General features: G+C 39.6%; 1 protein-coding gene across 7 annotated transcripts in view; it reads right to left on the bottom strand.

Moving 5' to 3' along the window:
• Positions 1–15,990, bottom strand: part of RCBTB1 (RCC1 and BTB domain containing protein 1) — a 52,554-nt gene that overhangs the window by 34,010 nt on the left and 2,554 nt on the right. Inside the window, exons 1-5 of one of the 7 annotated variants that reach the window (XM_039252191.1) lie at positions 11,590–11,637; positions 9,821–9,929; positions 9,192–9,316; positions 1,099–1,268; positions 144–294 (exon numbers count right to left, since the gene is read on the bottom strand). In XM_039252191.1, coding sequence (XP_039108122.1) covers positions 144–294; positions 1,099–1,224 — 277 coding nt within the window. In that variant the 5' untranslated portion in view covers positions 1,225–1,268; positions 9,192–9,316; positions 9,821–9,929; positions 11,590–11,637. Of the gene's footprint in view, positions 1–143; positions 295–1,098; positions 1,269–1,384; positions 1,461–9,191; positions 9,317–9,820; positions 9,930–11,589; positions 11,638–15,990 lie in introns of those variants that run through there. The other 6 variants (XM_039252190.1, XM_039252186.1, XM_039252189.1 and 3 more) reach the window with 6 other exon arrangements.

Below are 15,990 nucleotides of genomic sequence, written 5' to 3'. Positions count from 1 at the left end.
TTAGCTTTTATCAGTTTGGTATGGTTCTCAGAAATTAAGAAATAAACCATTCGAGATTATTTCATACAGCCCCATCTCCCCTTAGATTAGAATCAATGTTTGATTTCCCACAAACTGAAAAGCTGACGTTGTTCCCTCTTTACCTTCAGTGCTGAGAAGAACATGTGGTCCACTCCCATAACTAAGGCTTTTAATCTTCTTTCCACATAAGGCTTCCAGCTTTTTGGGTACAAGTGTACTCTGGTTATCTCCAGTTCCTAGACAGTTACTATAGTTCAGTCCAAATACAAAGACCTAGAAAACAAACAGCTTTGTCTGAGTCACTTGGCCTAAAGTTACACAAAGGCTCCCTTCTCCACTCTGAAAATAAGACACACTCAAGTTCAGGGTGACAGCTCAGTAGGTAGAAGAGACCGATCAGATTAAGAAAAATTCAACCTCTGCTGACATTACTTAAGTTTTAGAATGTTTTATACTACTCTATAAAATTCAGAGTAGTAACCGGTAGAGGAGTATTAAATCAAGAAACGCAAGAAGAGAGAAATTAGAGGCGCCTGGGTGGCTCAGTCGGTTAAGCGTCTGACTTCGGCTCAGGTCATGATCTCACAGTTCGTGGGTTCGAGCCCCGCATCAGGCTCTGTGCTCACAGGTAGCCTGTTTCAGATTGTGTGTCTCCCTCTCTCTCTGACCCTCCCCTGCTCACACTGTCTCTCTCTCCCTCTCTCAGAAATAAATAAAAAACATTAAAAAAATTTTTAAAAAGAGAGAAATTATATCAAAGATATGGACTTCTTTTTATCCACAACCTTTTCAGAAGACAAGGAGGCAGGCCTTCCTGGATACAGCTGGGTACTGGTAGGAGAAAAGACTGGAAAGAAAGGTAAGGGCCAAGGGGATAAAGAACCAAAAAACATACCAGGGAAAGTGAAATGAACGTGTCTATGGATCTTCCACTGAAATATTTCAAAACACAGATTGATAGGAGTAAGCCTGCATCCTGTTAAAATCTGCTGGCCACAGCCTTTTCTTGGTCTTCCAACTGCACACTTTTAAAGCTCACCCCCTAAAATTACACTCTGGGTTTTGAGAGATTCTTACCTCATCACTGTCAGTAACATACAGTGCTTCATTGGCTGAAGTGCCAAAGACACATGCTTTCCGAATGGATGCAATTTCTTGAGGGGAGAGCAGAGTGAAGATTGGCCACTTTCCTACATCCACCATGACTCTGGCTTCAAGTAATTCCTATATATAAGTCGACATCTCTGCTACAACAAAACAGATAACAAAGAAGAATCAACCACTATACTAACTTTAAAAAAAAAAAAAAAAAAGACACTTAATAAATGGAAACAAAAGCTAATTCCAAAAAAAATCTATCTACCTTTGATTAAATGGATCACTCACTTTCCCCAGCAACCTGTCCAATCCCTCCTCCACGGTCAAACCTGGGCCTTTCCCTGCAACGAAGAGAAACAACTTCCTAGGACCAGTTGTGTGTCTTGCCCACTTAAAGTCGGTGCTTATTTGTTACATTCATGCTTATCTGCAACCAGATAGCAGAAAATTGAGAGAAACCATGCTAACTGGATAAAACCAGGGTCTCTCATCAGGAATTTTTTCCTTAGAATATTGAGATAAAGTTAAAGGTTACAATACCAGTTTGTCTAAGACAGCGAATTCTTGCCTGAGAGAGAGTGAGTGTATGCACACACGTGAATGTTCTACAAATCAAAATCATTATCTCTACCTCCCCACTCTCCCACTAACACCTCCAGTTACACTCAAAGACCCCCCCCCCCCGCATCTGTTGTAGAAAATCACTGCCACACCAAGCCACTGCTGAATGATTGGAATGGGACATCCCTCACTAAGTCTAGAGTGGCAAAAATATTAAGAAGCACGAGACTAAGATATACTGAAAGAAACGTTAAGTATTATATTCTGATCCTAATTTCTATGATTACGTTTTCTATATAATTACAGATTACATTTCATTTCATAATGAAAAAAGTTATTATATGAACAAAGGAAGACAATTCACCCTAATCTTGGTTTTCAAACTAATGACTATTGCCTTCATGCAAGCAGCAATTACCTTAAGTAGTATCCTATAAAACGTAGACATACATACGTTTCCATAAAATTCTAAACTTGACCTGTTTAAAGTAGTTTACACAAAGAATCCTTGTCATGGCCCCACTTTCTTCTAGGCTTAAAAAGTACATCTAGAAATTCCAGGGAGGTACACAGTCACAAAACCCTACCATGCCAAGTGAGTTTCCATTCTGGCTCTCACCTCTGGAAACTGAAATACAACTAAACAGTTTATAAATATAACCAGGGTTTCCTAATGAGGTACAGAACTCTTCTTCCTTCCTACTCACTCTCTTCTCAGATCTCTAAAAGCAGCCAAGAGAACCAGGCTCAAGACCAAGGTGTTCCAGGCTCTAGCACCTCTGATAGCACCTAGAGACAGAGCCTTGGACTTAGGTATACATAATCAAGGCCTCAGTTTCCACCATCCAGGGAGATTTTTCACATCAGCACCAACCTGGCAGACAAGGACCAGACAACTGCTATGCCCCAAGAGTCACACACATATTCAATAAGCATTTAACACTAACAGGACAGGCTAATCCCCACCATTACATACCCAGACTCCTAGAATATCTGAATGTTCTGAAACATGTGTGTGTGTGGTGGTGGGAACAGGTAAAAGATTTGGGGAAGGGCAAAAAAAACAAATATACAGGGGTGCCTGCCTGACTCGGTTGAGTGTTCAATTCTTGATTTTGGCTTGGGTCACCATCTCCTAGTTTGTGGGTTCAAGCACCGTGTTGGGCTCTGCACGGATAGCTAGGAGCCTGCTTGGGATTTTCTCTCTCTCCCTCTCTCTCTCTCTCTCTCTCAAAAAATAAATAAATAAATAAAAGCTAATAATAATAAGCATGTTGAAAAAATTTGTTTCAACTGATATAAAGTGGTAAAGGAAAGTAAGTTTCCCTACCATCCCTCTCTGACCCTCTCCTCAAAGGCAACCACTGTTAACAGTTGTTTCTAATTCCTTCCAGGGATAGTGTATGCTTACAAAATCATTATACATATGTATGTGTTGAAGTCTTTTTTTCCCTTCTTAACAGTACATCTTGAAAATCATTCTACATTAGCACATGTAGACTTACTTTATTTCTTTTCAATGGTACTATATAACATTCTATTACATCAACTTAATTTACCTGCTTCTACTGAGAGACTGTTTAGGTCACTGCTAGTCTTTTACTAACATAAACAATACTGCAATTATTGTCTATATATATTATTGCATACACATGTCTTTTTTTGATACATAAATTTATAAGATAAACTCCTAGGGGCACCTGGGTGGCTCAGTGAGTTACATGTCTGACTTCAGCTCAGGTCATGATCTTGCCGTTTGGGAGTTTGAACTCTGGATTGAGCTCTGTGCTGACAGCTTGGAGCCTGGAGCCTGCTTCGGATTCTGTGTCTCCCTCTTTCTCTGCCCCTCCTCTGCTCACGCTGTGTATGTCTCTGTCTCTCTCTCTCTCTCTCTCTCTCAAAAATAAACATTAAAAAAATTGTAAGATAAACTCCTAAAAATGGAACTACTGAGTCAAGGTCTAATTGCTATTTTATCTTTAACAGCTATTTCAAATTGTCGTCTACTGAAGTAACTCACAATGTATGGCAGCACTTGGTTACCCATGTCCAGGAAGTAGCTGAGTCAGGGCCTGAAGTCATACAATCCAGAATTTGCAAGGGCACACTTCACCTCATGGTTAAGAACCCATGCATCATCCTTTTAGATAAAGTCCCTATTTTTTCTACTGGACTATTATTGTTCTTTGCTTTGTTCTTAATTTTTTGTGTTCTTTGTATGGCAAGATGATCGTCTTTTTTTTTGAGAGAGCGCAAGCGGGAGAGGGGCTGAGAGAGGAGACAGAGGTTCTGAAGCAAGCTCTGCACCGATCAGGCTGACTGCAGCAAGCGAGATGCCGTCCCCCCAACTCCCCCACCCCTGCAAGATCATAACCTGAGCTGGGATTGGATACTCAACCAACTGAGCCACCTAAGCACCCTGGGGATGATGATCTTAAATGCTCTTAAAAGTAACAAAAAAGAGGGGCGCCTGGGTGGCTTAGTCGGTTAAGCATCCGACTTTCGCTTAGGTCATGATCCCACGGTTCATGGGTTTGAGCCCCGCGTCGGGCTCTGTGCTGACTGCCAGCTCAGAGCCTGGAGCCTCTTTCAGTCTGTGACTCCCTCTCTCTCTGACCCTCCCCTGCTCACGCTGTCTCTCTCTCTTTCCTAGAAATAAATAAAACATTAAAAACAAAAAAAAGTAACAAAAAAGAGGCCTCTCTGCTGTGTCCAAATGGCCTGCCTTATGCCTTTTACAAAGCAGACAGGGAAAGGAGTCACCAGAAATGAAACAGTGTATATGTCTATAAACAGACAGATAAATTCTAAAAAAAAATCCAGAACTTTATTTTCCTAGACTATGAACCACATGAAAACAAGTTCTCAAAATTTGATATTGTAGGTAATATAGAATTTTTTAAATAAATAGGGCAAGGAGGGAGGGAATTAAATGAGCCAAAAAATGTGATTCACCATATTTAAAAATGACAACACAAAAGGATATTACCATTCAAACTTCTATCAATTTCCTGACAACCATACAATTATTCTGAAGTCATTAATCAGGCACAGGCAACTCTGCCCCCAAGGGAATTGTAATCTACTGAAAAATGAGCCTTTCATAATGACAGCTTATTATATGAACAGAGTTTACCCACTGCTAAATTACTTGAGGTTTTATTTTACAAGATCTTTTCCCAAAGACTTGTAATTTAGAAGTTAATATAAAACCAGGTCATGTATCTTACACATCCACACCTGTTATAAAAGCAGAAAGCATCACCAATAGCCTTGGCATAGTAGAAAGCATGGAGAATCCTGAGGCATGTGTTTTATTCCCAGGTTGGCTTTTAATCAGTGTGACATGCCACCTACCTTTCTGAGCCTGGGTTTCTCAAAAGTCTGTCCCATAAAATTCAATAATGTTATGTTCAAGATGCAATGAGCAAGCCACAGGGGATTTCTGAATACATGAGAGCATGCGCAGTAATGCTACCCAAGCAAGCAAGTAAGTACTCCCAGCAACACAATCCCGTGAAATAATCAAAAGCAGGAAGGAAGAAACAAAGAGCTGCTGCAGACACTATGTTGGGTAGCTTTACACACACTATTTAAATTACTCTCCACAATAGTCTTATAAGGAGGAAAGGTCACAATCCATTCCTAGCAGATGAAGAATGAGGCTTAGAGGTGAAATGACTTCCCAAGGTCACAGAGCAGTAAGTGACATGGTCAGGACTCAACCCCCACCGCTCTGATACTTCTTACATCAGAGAACTTCAGTCCTGGCCCTCCAGTGTCTAAACTTCTTCAATATTACCTCCTTCTGACTTCACTTTGTCTAACAATGTATACCAGCATTTGTTTTTTAAAATGCTTCAAATACAAAAAGTACTCCCCCCACCCCTGCCAAAAAATGTTACCAATATGCATCTAGCTAGATTTGCCTGGTTAAACCTTGTGATTGTCACTCTTTCCTTGCTTCTTCCAAAAACCACTAAGAGGCAAGCCCAGGGGGAACAAATGCACCCCTGTCCTCAAAGAGCTCATAGGAGTGGATGAGCACAAGGTGCCTCCCTGGGCTGTGGCTGCTAAGGGACAAATTAAGTCTTCATTCGACAGTGCTCAATCTGGGCAGCTGAGGACATGAAGAGGGTATCCTCAGAATTCAGACAAGGTTCTCCAAGAGGTTTATGGAGGTATTAAAACTCAGGATGTGCTATATTCTGTATACAACAGATCAGCGCTGAACTTGGGTAGGGGGTTGATCTTGTACTAAGGCAGTATAATGTAAATGCAAATCCCATCAACATTTTCTAACTGACTCAAAATTACCACCATTATCATTACAATTAGATTGCTGCCGGGGAGATGTTTAATTTCTCCATTTTCCTGGGGATAGTGGTTAAGAAAATTATAGGGATGCTTGGGTGGTTCAGTCAGTTAAGCGTCCGACTTCAGCTCAGGTCATGATCTCACAGTTCGTGGGTTCGAGGCCCTGCGTCGGGCTCTGTGCTGACAGCTAGCTCAGAGCCTGAAGCCTGCTTCGGATTCTATATCTCCCTCTCTCTGACCCTCCCCTGCTCACACTGCCCCTCTCTCTCTCTCAGAAATAAATAAAACATTTAGAAAGAAAATCATACTAAAGTTCATTCTACCAACTTCATATGTTTGGCCCTCTACCACAAAATTATAGTGTGTATTAATATAGTATGTTAATCCAAAAAGCTAGAACAGGTGGAATCACTAGAAATTAATCAGCATTTAATCTGTTATGAAATCAGTATCAGACATAAGACTGTTGTAGCTATCAATGACTCAGAAATATAAGGATCCAGGACACCTGGGTGGCGAGATTGGTTAAGTGTCTGACTCGCTCAGGTCATAATCTCGCGGTTTGTAGGTTCAGGTCAGGCTCTCTGCTGTCAGTGGGGAGTTCATTTTAGATCTTGCCTCCCCCTTTCTCTGCCCCTCCCCCACAATGCTCTCCTCCTCTCTCTCTCAAAAATAAACATTAAAAAGAAAAGAAATGCAAGAATCTGTCACAAGGAGAGCAGTATTAGGACAGCTCTGATGTCTTATAACATCTACTAAATTTGCCTAAACATGAAGTAGTATTAACATTTGGTTCTAATTGGATGGATTTCACTTTAAAGAAATATAAATATAGTTCAATTACATTTCATGTAAATCATCACTCCAGAGGTTGCAATATAATTTAAATGCTTCAAACAGTATTATGTGGAGTTATTCTATTAATGTACTAGAGGTACTACTAATAGGGAACAACCATCAAAAGGCCTGCTCAACCTAGGCCATCCTGGATAGTCACATACTTTGCTAAGTATTCAACAGTAATTTAAGTATCTTAAGAAAGGTACACCAATGCTCTTCCCTCCATAGTACTAAGCATACCTTAAATGAAGCATCCCAAGGGAGATGCTAACAAAAAGCTAAACTATGAGTTTATTCCCAGGTTAAAAACAAAACAAAAACAAACAAAAACGCCCTGCAGAAAAACAAGTGTACCCTGTATGGCTTAACTATGTTAGAAGACAATATGTACTATATGATTACAATTTTTTAAAGTGTAAAACATACAGACAAAAGGATATACACACCAAATGTACCTCTCTGGAGAGATTAGAGGTGACATTTCTTTCTTTGAATATTTGTTCAAATATATCTCAAATTTCTATAACAAACATTTTGTGACCAAAAAATAAACATTTATAATTGTAATGCTAACTATAACTAATTTTATAATTAAAATAGCCAAATTTGAATTATATTTACTCCTTAAACTGTTAAAGTTTAAACAAGAATTCTTGCCTTAACGCTAGGCTGGCAGAGTGTTTCAGGCAAACATGCAAAATGAATTATTAATATAAAATTACATGTAGAAAGTGGGAATGTAAAATGCTATAGCCAATGTTGAAAACATTATGTCAGTTCCTCAAAATTTAAAGACAAAATTACCATGTGGTCTAGCAATTCCACGTCTAGTATATACACAAAAGAACATTATTCACAATAGCCAAAAGGTGAAAAAGCCAAATATCTAGCAACAGATAAACAAAATGTGGTTGTCTACATACAACGGAATATTATTTAGCCTTGAAAAGAAATGATACATGCTGCCACAGGGATGAACCTTGAAGGCATCACCCTAAGTGCAACAAGCCAGACACAAAAGAACACAATTGTATGATTCCACTTACACAAGGTACCTAGCCTAGTCAAATTCATTAGAGACAGAAAATAGAGTTAACAGCTGCCAGGGACAGGGGGAGAAGAGAATGGCGAGTTATTGTTTAATGGATCCAGAGTACCGGTTTGGGATGATGAAAAAGTTCTGTGGAGACAGTGGTAACAGCTGCACAATAATCTGAATGTATTTGTCACTAAACTGTACACTTAGAAATGGCTAAAATAAATTTTATGTATATTTTACAATTTTTAAAAATCAAATTATGATTTCATGGGTTTACAACAAACTTGCATTAATAAATTCACAGATGTATTTTTTTTAATATAAAAGCATTTCAGTCCTAAAAAATATTTTTGGAAAAGTACAATCATAATTCATTAACTCTGTCTTGGTTAAGCAAGTTCAGATTAGAGAAATCCTGAATGAACATTTCTAAAAGATATATGGCCTTCCAGGATATACAGCAATTCAAACTAAACCAATTGTTATGACGACCAGTCCTCCCATGAGTTGACAGTCATAAAAATGAGTTGTAATTAGCAGGTCAATTATATTAACCACCTCTGAAGTACTTCAATAAAACAATCTCTTTCTGAAACATTTTTTCTGTCCACTATTTAGGAAGTACTTTCTTGTAAAAAGCATTGATATGTTCAGTCTCACTTATCACTCATTGTGCATTAATAGGTATATCAATGACTTTTTTGTTCTTATATGGAGATAAAGGAAGAGGAGAAGCACAGAAATGAGAAATGCAAGCAGAGGATGGAAAAGAGTTGTATACAATGCTCTCAAAGGATAATATGCCAACCCACTTGGATCTCCCTATTTCCTCTGGCACTTGAAAATATATCCTGTATTCCCATAGACTTTTTCTGTGTCCAGTGACACTGTAGATCAAATTCCCATTTCCTGGGATGGTTTTTCCTAGCAACCAGCACTGTCTCTCAGAGAGTTTGTGGAACGGAGAAGAAAAGGTTATTTTATTTTACACTCTGAAAGCAAATTTAGTTCAACAGGACAAACACAGACCTTCCAATTTTAGAAATCTACATTTAGAACTGGAAGACTAAAGGAGTAATGTAGCAACCAATCTTTTGTTCCCTCTCAGAGCAAATTCATTTTCCCTTCCTCTAGGAACTCAGTGTTAAAGGAAGGTGGGGAATGTTTTGCTTTAGTGATATAGCAAAAATATATTTGAATACATTTACAAAATTAAAAAAACAGGCAATGGAGAAAACAGTACAGGAAAACTTTGTTTTTGATAATATAATGCTCTCAATATTAAACAACACTAGAAGTTAGAATTATGACTTACAAGCATGTGGCCTCCACACAGATCTCTACCCTCGTTCCAACCAGAGGTGTTTGGCATAAAGGAGATGGATGCAACCAATGGGACCGTATATCTCAGAGCCTGTCTTCCACTGATCTAAAATCTTGCTGAGGAAAAGAGGTCAGAACAGTGTGAACAACCCTACAGACTGGTGAGCACCAAGATTCTAACTCTTCCTGGTGTCATTCTTAGGGCATGGAGTGAGCTTATATCGTTCTTTAGTGTGGAAGCTGATATTCTCACCGTAAACATAAAAGACTCTGAAAGCTGAACCAATCTGTTTAAAAGCGGATAATATGTTCTTTAACATACAATATATAGCCTGGTGTAGACTATTTGAAACAGCTATTGTCAAATATGAAAAAATATTTGTTTAATTGCAAAAATATTTACTTCAGTTAAAGCACTTACGTGTACACTGAAGATCTCTAATAGGGTTTTTCTATTTTCAGGAACTGGATGGGTAATTACTTGTTATCAGTTTAAAGCGCTAAGCTGCCTTATAATGGAAATTTATTTATATAGTTAACGAGCTACTGATAAAGTCTAAGATGCTTTACAAAATAAGCACTACTATATGATAACGTAAACAAAACAACAGCATATATTACTTCTTCTGACAACAGCTCCACACATCAAGACGGCTGGGGGAATTATAAAGAGCAATATGTTCATGGTCCCTGCTTCTGAGGAGATTATGGTCTAATAGAAAGTCCAATCCTAGAAAGTAGAATACAAATACAAGTAGAGTAACTAACAATGGAATACAACATACAAATATATAGTCTCTGTGATACACGTTCATGTATACGTGGAAAAAAAATATGTGCACAAAGGTTACAACTATAGGAAAATTATATATCCCAGAAAACTGCTACATGAAATCCCAGAAATCAAATTCTTAGCATTCTAGCAGATAATAAAATGTAATAAGCAGTTCCTCAGTGAAGATCACTCAATTTCCTGCAGGAATGAGTGTTTTTCGTAGATTTCTTCCCTACCAATGGAAGTTCCTGTTGGAACACAAAAGATTTAAGTGTGTAGCCATCTTTTTGTTTTTGAGTATTTTATTACAATGCTAGTAAGCCTTTCAAAAATAAGTTCTAAGGTTTTAGGTAAACTTTTGGGGTTCAGCTTTACAACTTGCCATGTCATACATCTATACTACAGCAAAAGAAATTCAAAAAGACCGTTCACGTTACAGAAGAGTCAAATGTTAACTCTCAACAATTTCTTCCATACTTAATTTTTTGTTCATTTAAAAGAGAGCGTGCACGTAAGTGGAGGAGAAGGGTAGAGAGCGCAGTGGAGGAGAAGGGCAGAGAGGCAAAGAGAGACAGAATCTTAAGCACGCTCCATGCTCAGCACAGAGTCCAATGTGGAGCTCAATCCCACGACACTGGGATCATGACCTGAACCGAAATTAAGAGTCAGACACTCAACCGACTGAGCCACCCAGGTGCCCCACTTCCATACTTATTCTGATGAGCTTATTGAAATTGAGCAGATGCTATGCCTCAGACTTAGACACCAAAAGTATTTTCCAGGTCCAGACGAGCATCTAAGACAGACTCAGCCTCAAATTTTTAGAAATAAGATTACACTTTAGGGGCACCTGAATGGCTCAGTTGGTTGAGCATCCAACTCTTGATTTCAGCTCAGGTCATGATCTAACAGTTCATGGGATCAAGCCCCATGCAAGCTCTGTACTCACACCACAGAGCTTGCTTCAGATTCTCTCTCTCTCTGCCCCTCCCCTGCACTCTCTCTCTCTCAAAATAAATAAACTTTAAAAAAAAAATAACTACTGCATCCATTCTGTGGTATAAGTACTGCAAAGAAGCAAAGTTTTGAAGATTTGCTGAGATACTGATGCTCTTAGTGCCCCAGCTGCTAGGACAGCTATCATCCACATCTCTCTTCTGCAAGCTTCCCTTACTACAAGAATGAAAGAGAATGTCCTAAACACCTGACAAAATCCACAAAGAGAGAGGGGCTTTGAGAATGAGGCATTCTCCAAAAGAGTTTATGCCATCCTTCATGAAGATACCTATGAACAGGTGACAAGGACATCCTCCTACCTTCAATTAAAAACAGTCTGCTGCCGGGGTGGCTCATCTGGTTAAGGGTCCAACCCTTGACTTCAGCTCAGGTCATGATCTCAGTGTTTGTGAGATGGAGCCCCACAACAGGCTCTGGGCTGCTACCTTGGGGTTCTCTCTCCCTCTCTCTCTTTGCTCCCCCCTCCTCACGCTCTCTTTCTCTCTCAAAAATAAACTTTAAAAAATGAAAATAAAAACAGATTGCTGTTATAGAATCTCCTAACATAAAAGTGATGAGGCAGAGGGCTCCATCACTTTTGTTCAAATGTGTTACTCACTGGAGAAGACATCTGTCATTTGCCAACTGCCAGGAAGTTACTTTACTTGAAACACAATTTGCAATTATGGCCTCTGGAAGCAATACTTTATCTTCATCATCCAAAAGGCCACGTTCATTTCATTGCACAGAAACTTCAGGCAATTCTAGGACATAGAGAATCTGACAGCTCATTGTTAGTGAAGAAATAATTCAAATGAAGCCACGTGCTCAGGTTAAAAGCAAACAACCCAAGTGGTAAAAGTATTAGCAGGGGAAAAAAAAAAGATATCTGGGGTTGTGAAGCTGACTATAATCTTATAAAAGTATTGCTTCTATGTGATACTTTTATTTTTAAAACAAAAACCTTCCATGATTTAAAATTATTTCTATAGTTTCGTTCTTTGTTGCTCCAAACATATAAGGTTTGGTAAAATAAATTACATAAATATAGATGGGCCAAAAGGATAAAAATGTACAGAGCACAGTTATACTTTATTTTCTAATGTGTTCAAAGCTGGAATAGAGGGACCCAAGCTCAAAGCTATTTACAGAATCATGAAACTGTCACGTGGATAGCTCTAATGTGGTTCTATGTACTACTCTCTGCCATATGAACAGTATCAACCATACCTTGCAATGGCCTAATGCCAAATTAAAAATTCCTACAATGGACAGGCAGAACCATACTGTGGCTTTTCAATAAGTTTACTGAATGTCCTCTAAGTAAAAAGGACACAAAGCCAACACCACGACACCCTCCCCTGACCCTGGCAGAACTTAATGGGGTCAAGGCAAATAAACAGATGTTCACCCAGAGTGGCCACTGCTCTCATGGGTAGGTCTCAATGCCATGGAAACACCTGAATTGAGGAAGTGTCAACTACCTGTGAGAAGACAGGCACCCAGAACAGTGAATGTATATGCCAGGTGGAAGAACTGAAAGAAATTTAGCATGGCTGGAGCCAGAAAGCTCAGCCTTTATGAACAACATTTAGTCACTGAAAGACCTTAAGCAGGGAAGTGGTGTGATCAGATGTAGGTCTATTAAAGGTTACTTTGACTGAATGTAGAGACCAAGTGGTGATGAAGAAACTCAGAGGGACCCTAAGGTGGCTGCAGTAAGCCAGGAAAGAAAGAAAAGAAGTCTGTTCCAAGGAAATGGAAATGGAGAAACCGGGACAGGAGACAACCTCTAGAGGATTCTATAACTGACTGAATGGGAGAAGAGGAGCTGAATAAGGGAAAAAGAGAGCCAAGGATTATACCCAGCTGCTCACCTTAAGTAACTGAGTGAACTGCAGCATCACTCACTAGGGCAGAGAACTCAGCAAATTTCAGGGGAAGGTGAGGAATTCTACCCCGGACATTTTAAGTTTAGCTACCTGTGGGATATCAAAGTGGATATGTCCAATAGATAGATTTACAAATCTGAAGATCAAGAAAGAGATCTGGACTGGAGATTTGGAAATCTGGCATGAGATCTCCCAGGAAAAATAGTGTGGAATAAGAAGAGGATAGGGGCGCCTGGGTGGCTTAGTCGGTTAGGCGTCCGACTTTCTCTTAGGTCATGATCTCGAGGTTCGTGGGTTCGAGCCCCGCGTCGGGCTCTGTGCTGACTGTCAGCTCAGGGCCTGGACCCTGCTTCGGATTCTGTGTCTCCCTCTCTCTCGGACCCTCCCCTGCTTGCGCTGTCTCTCTCTCTCCTATAAATAAATAAATAAATAAAACATTTAAAAAAAAAAAAAGAAGAGGATGTTGGACAGAACTCTAAGAAAGTCCAGTGGCAGAGAGACAAAGAACCCCCCTGTGGAAGAGACTGTAAAGGAACAGGCAGAGTAGGAAGAAAACCAGAATAGTGTCATGGAAGCCTAGGGGCATGAGCATCACACAAAGGAGGTGTTGTCAAAGTCTAATGCTGCTGAGACCAAACAAGGTAAGGACTAAATGTCCACTGGATTTAGCCAAGAATTATTGATGACCTTCACAAGATGAGTTTCAGTGAAGTTGTGGGTGGATAAGACCAGATTGCAGCAGGTTGAGGAGCATGTGAAAGGTGAAGAGGAGGAAACAATGAATATAAACAGCTTGCTCATGAAGTCTGACTGTGAAGGAAAAGAGACATTAGCTAGGAATAAACGTAAAATTGGCTGAAATTGAAAGACATATTTTGGGTGATCTTTTTATTTTAAACATATTAGAGACTTAAAAAGGTTTATTTTTTAACTTTAAGTTATCGCTACACCAATGTGGGGCTCAAACTCACAACACTGAGATCAAGAGTCATATGCTCTCCCGGGGCGCCTGGGTGGCTCAGTTGGTTAAGTGTCCGACTTCGGCTCAGGTCATGATCTCGCAGTTCGTGGGTTCAAGCCCCGCATCCGGCTCTGTGCTGACAGCTAGCTCAGAGCCTGGAGCCTGTTTCAGATTCTGGGTCTCTCTCTCTCTCTGACCCTCCCCTGCTCATGCTGTCTCTCTCTCTCAGAAATAAATAACATTAAAAAAATTTTAAATATATATATACATTATATAATATATAAAATAAGTATATATTATTTAAATATAGAACATATTGATACAACACATACTATATATATGTATATAATATATATATATAAGGTCTAAGATCTAAAACAGGCACTAGAGGAGAAGAGCACTGACCAGAGAAACCAATAAAGGGGCTAAGACAGAGCCCAGTGGACGCTGGAAACCCTAAGTCTGAACCCCGAAGTACCCCCTGATCTCCTCTAAGTTTTTCTTCTCCAGTGAAGTGGTTTTTTTCTTAAACTGATCTAACCAGAATTGAAATGGGCAGTTGCTCATTTAAACACAATGAGAGAAGTGCTTCTGGACAATACATCATGTTTGTTGAAAGTCCAGTTATACCCACATTTGAAATGACAGTTTGCGTAAGATTCACTCTCCTTCACCCTTGACAACAAAACACCTCTTATATATGAGTTCACTGCAGATCTTTTATGTGTACTGTAAGTACTTACAACTACAATCATGGTACTAAATTCATCAAATGACAAACTGCAAGAAATCACCACACATCCATCATCTCAATAGTAGAGAATTCCTTTAAAACATGTTAACTTAAGAATGCTAATAACCAGGGGCACCTGGGTGGCTCAGCCAGTCAAGTATCTGACTTCCACTCAGGTCTCCATCTCAGGGTTCGGGAGTTTGAGCCCCACATTGGGGTCACTGCTATCAGCACAAAGCCCGCTTCAGATCCTCTGTACTCCTTCTCTATCTACCCCTCCCCTGCTAGCACTCTCTCTCTCAAAAATAATAAACATTAAAAAAATGATAATAACCAATTACATAAAATGATCCTGACTTACCCAGTTACCTTGCAGAGTACAAGATACAGCCACATATTCATTTAAACTAATTTAGTAAGTATATCCTTAATGTAAATATGAAGTTAAAAACTTAATAATTTAGAGATATGTCACTAAGGCATGCTACTCCATATGTTGACCACAATTTTGTCCTCAGGGATCACATTCTGGGACTGAGTTATAAAAAACAAGGGTTTTTGCCACAGGTGTTAGGTTGCTGTTTCAATCATCTTGTGCTGAGTAACATACCATCCCAAGACTCAGTGGCTTAAAGTGAGCAACTTGTTACTTCTTTCAATTCTGTGTTTTGAATAACTCAGTTGAGGTTGCTCATGAGGTCACAGGCACTGGGAGCTTAACTAAGGCTGACAGAGGCCCCACTCACATATCTGAGCCACTGTGGATGGCCTCCTCTTCTCCTAGGTTCAAATGGAGCAGATATAGACTCCATCTCTTAATGCGAAGTGCAGCAGTCAAGCCTAGGGATGGGAGGAACTGCTACCAATAATGGCTGGAAACACTTTACCACAGCTGTAAACAATATTACTAGATGTTTCCACTACATTATTGGAGTTCACGGCTGAAGCACTAGAAGGGGGGACAGACTATCTCCAAAACTAAAACATTTTCATAAGTATCAAAAAGAACATCTCCAAAAACATACTCTTTTGCCCCCATGGAATGCTAATCTCAGGAAAGCCATGGAATCTTCTTTTCTGGGGTTTTGGGGAAGAGAGACACCATGTTTCAGGAACACTCTGAGATAATGAAATTCATTATCTCCAGAAGTTCTTTCATGCCTTACAATTTATTAGGTATGCATGGGTATGACCTCATTTATTAAAATCTAATACTTAAGGGGCGCCTGGGTGGCTTAGTCGGTTAAGCGTCCGACTTTCGCTTGGGTCATGATCTCGCGGTTCGTGGGTTCGAGCCCTGCGTCGGGCTCTGTGCTGACTGCCAGCTCAGAGCCTGGAGCCTGTTTCAGAGTCTGTGACTCCCTCTCTCTCTGACCCTCCCCTGCTCACGCTGTCTCTCTCTCTCCTAGAAATAAATAAAAACATTAAAAAATA

The sequence above is a fragment of the Hyaena hyaena genome, unplaced genomic scaffold, assembly GCF_003009895.1.
Source record: "Hyaena hyaena isolate Hyena2069 unplaced genomic scaffold, ASM300989v1 scaffold_410, whole genome shotgun sequence".
NCBI lineage: Eukaryota > Metazoa > Chordata > Mammalia > Carnivora > Hyaenidae > Hyaena > Hyaena hyaena.
The sequence above is the reverse complement of the archived record's forward strand: the minus strand, read 5'-3'. Positions and strand labels throughout refer to the sequence as shown.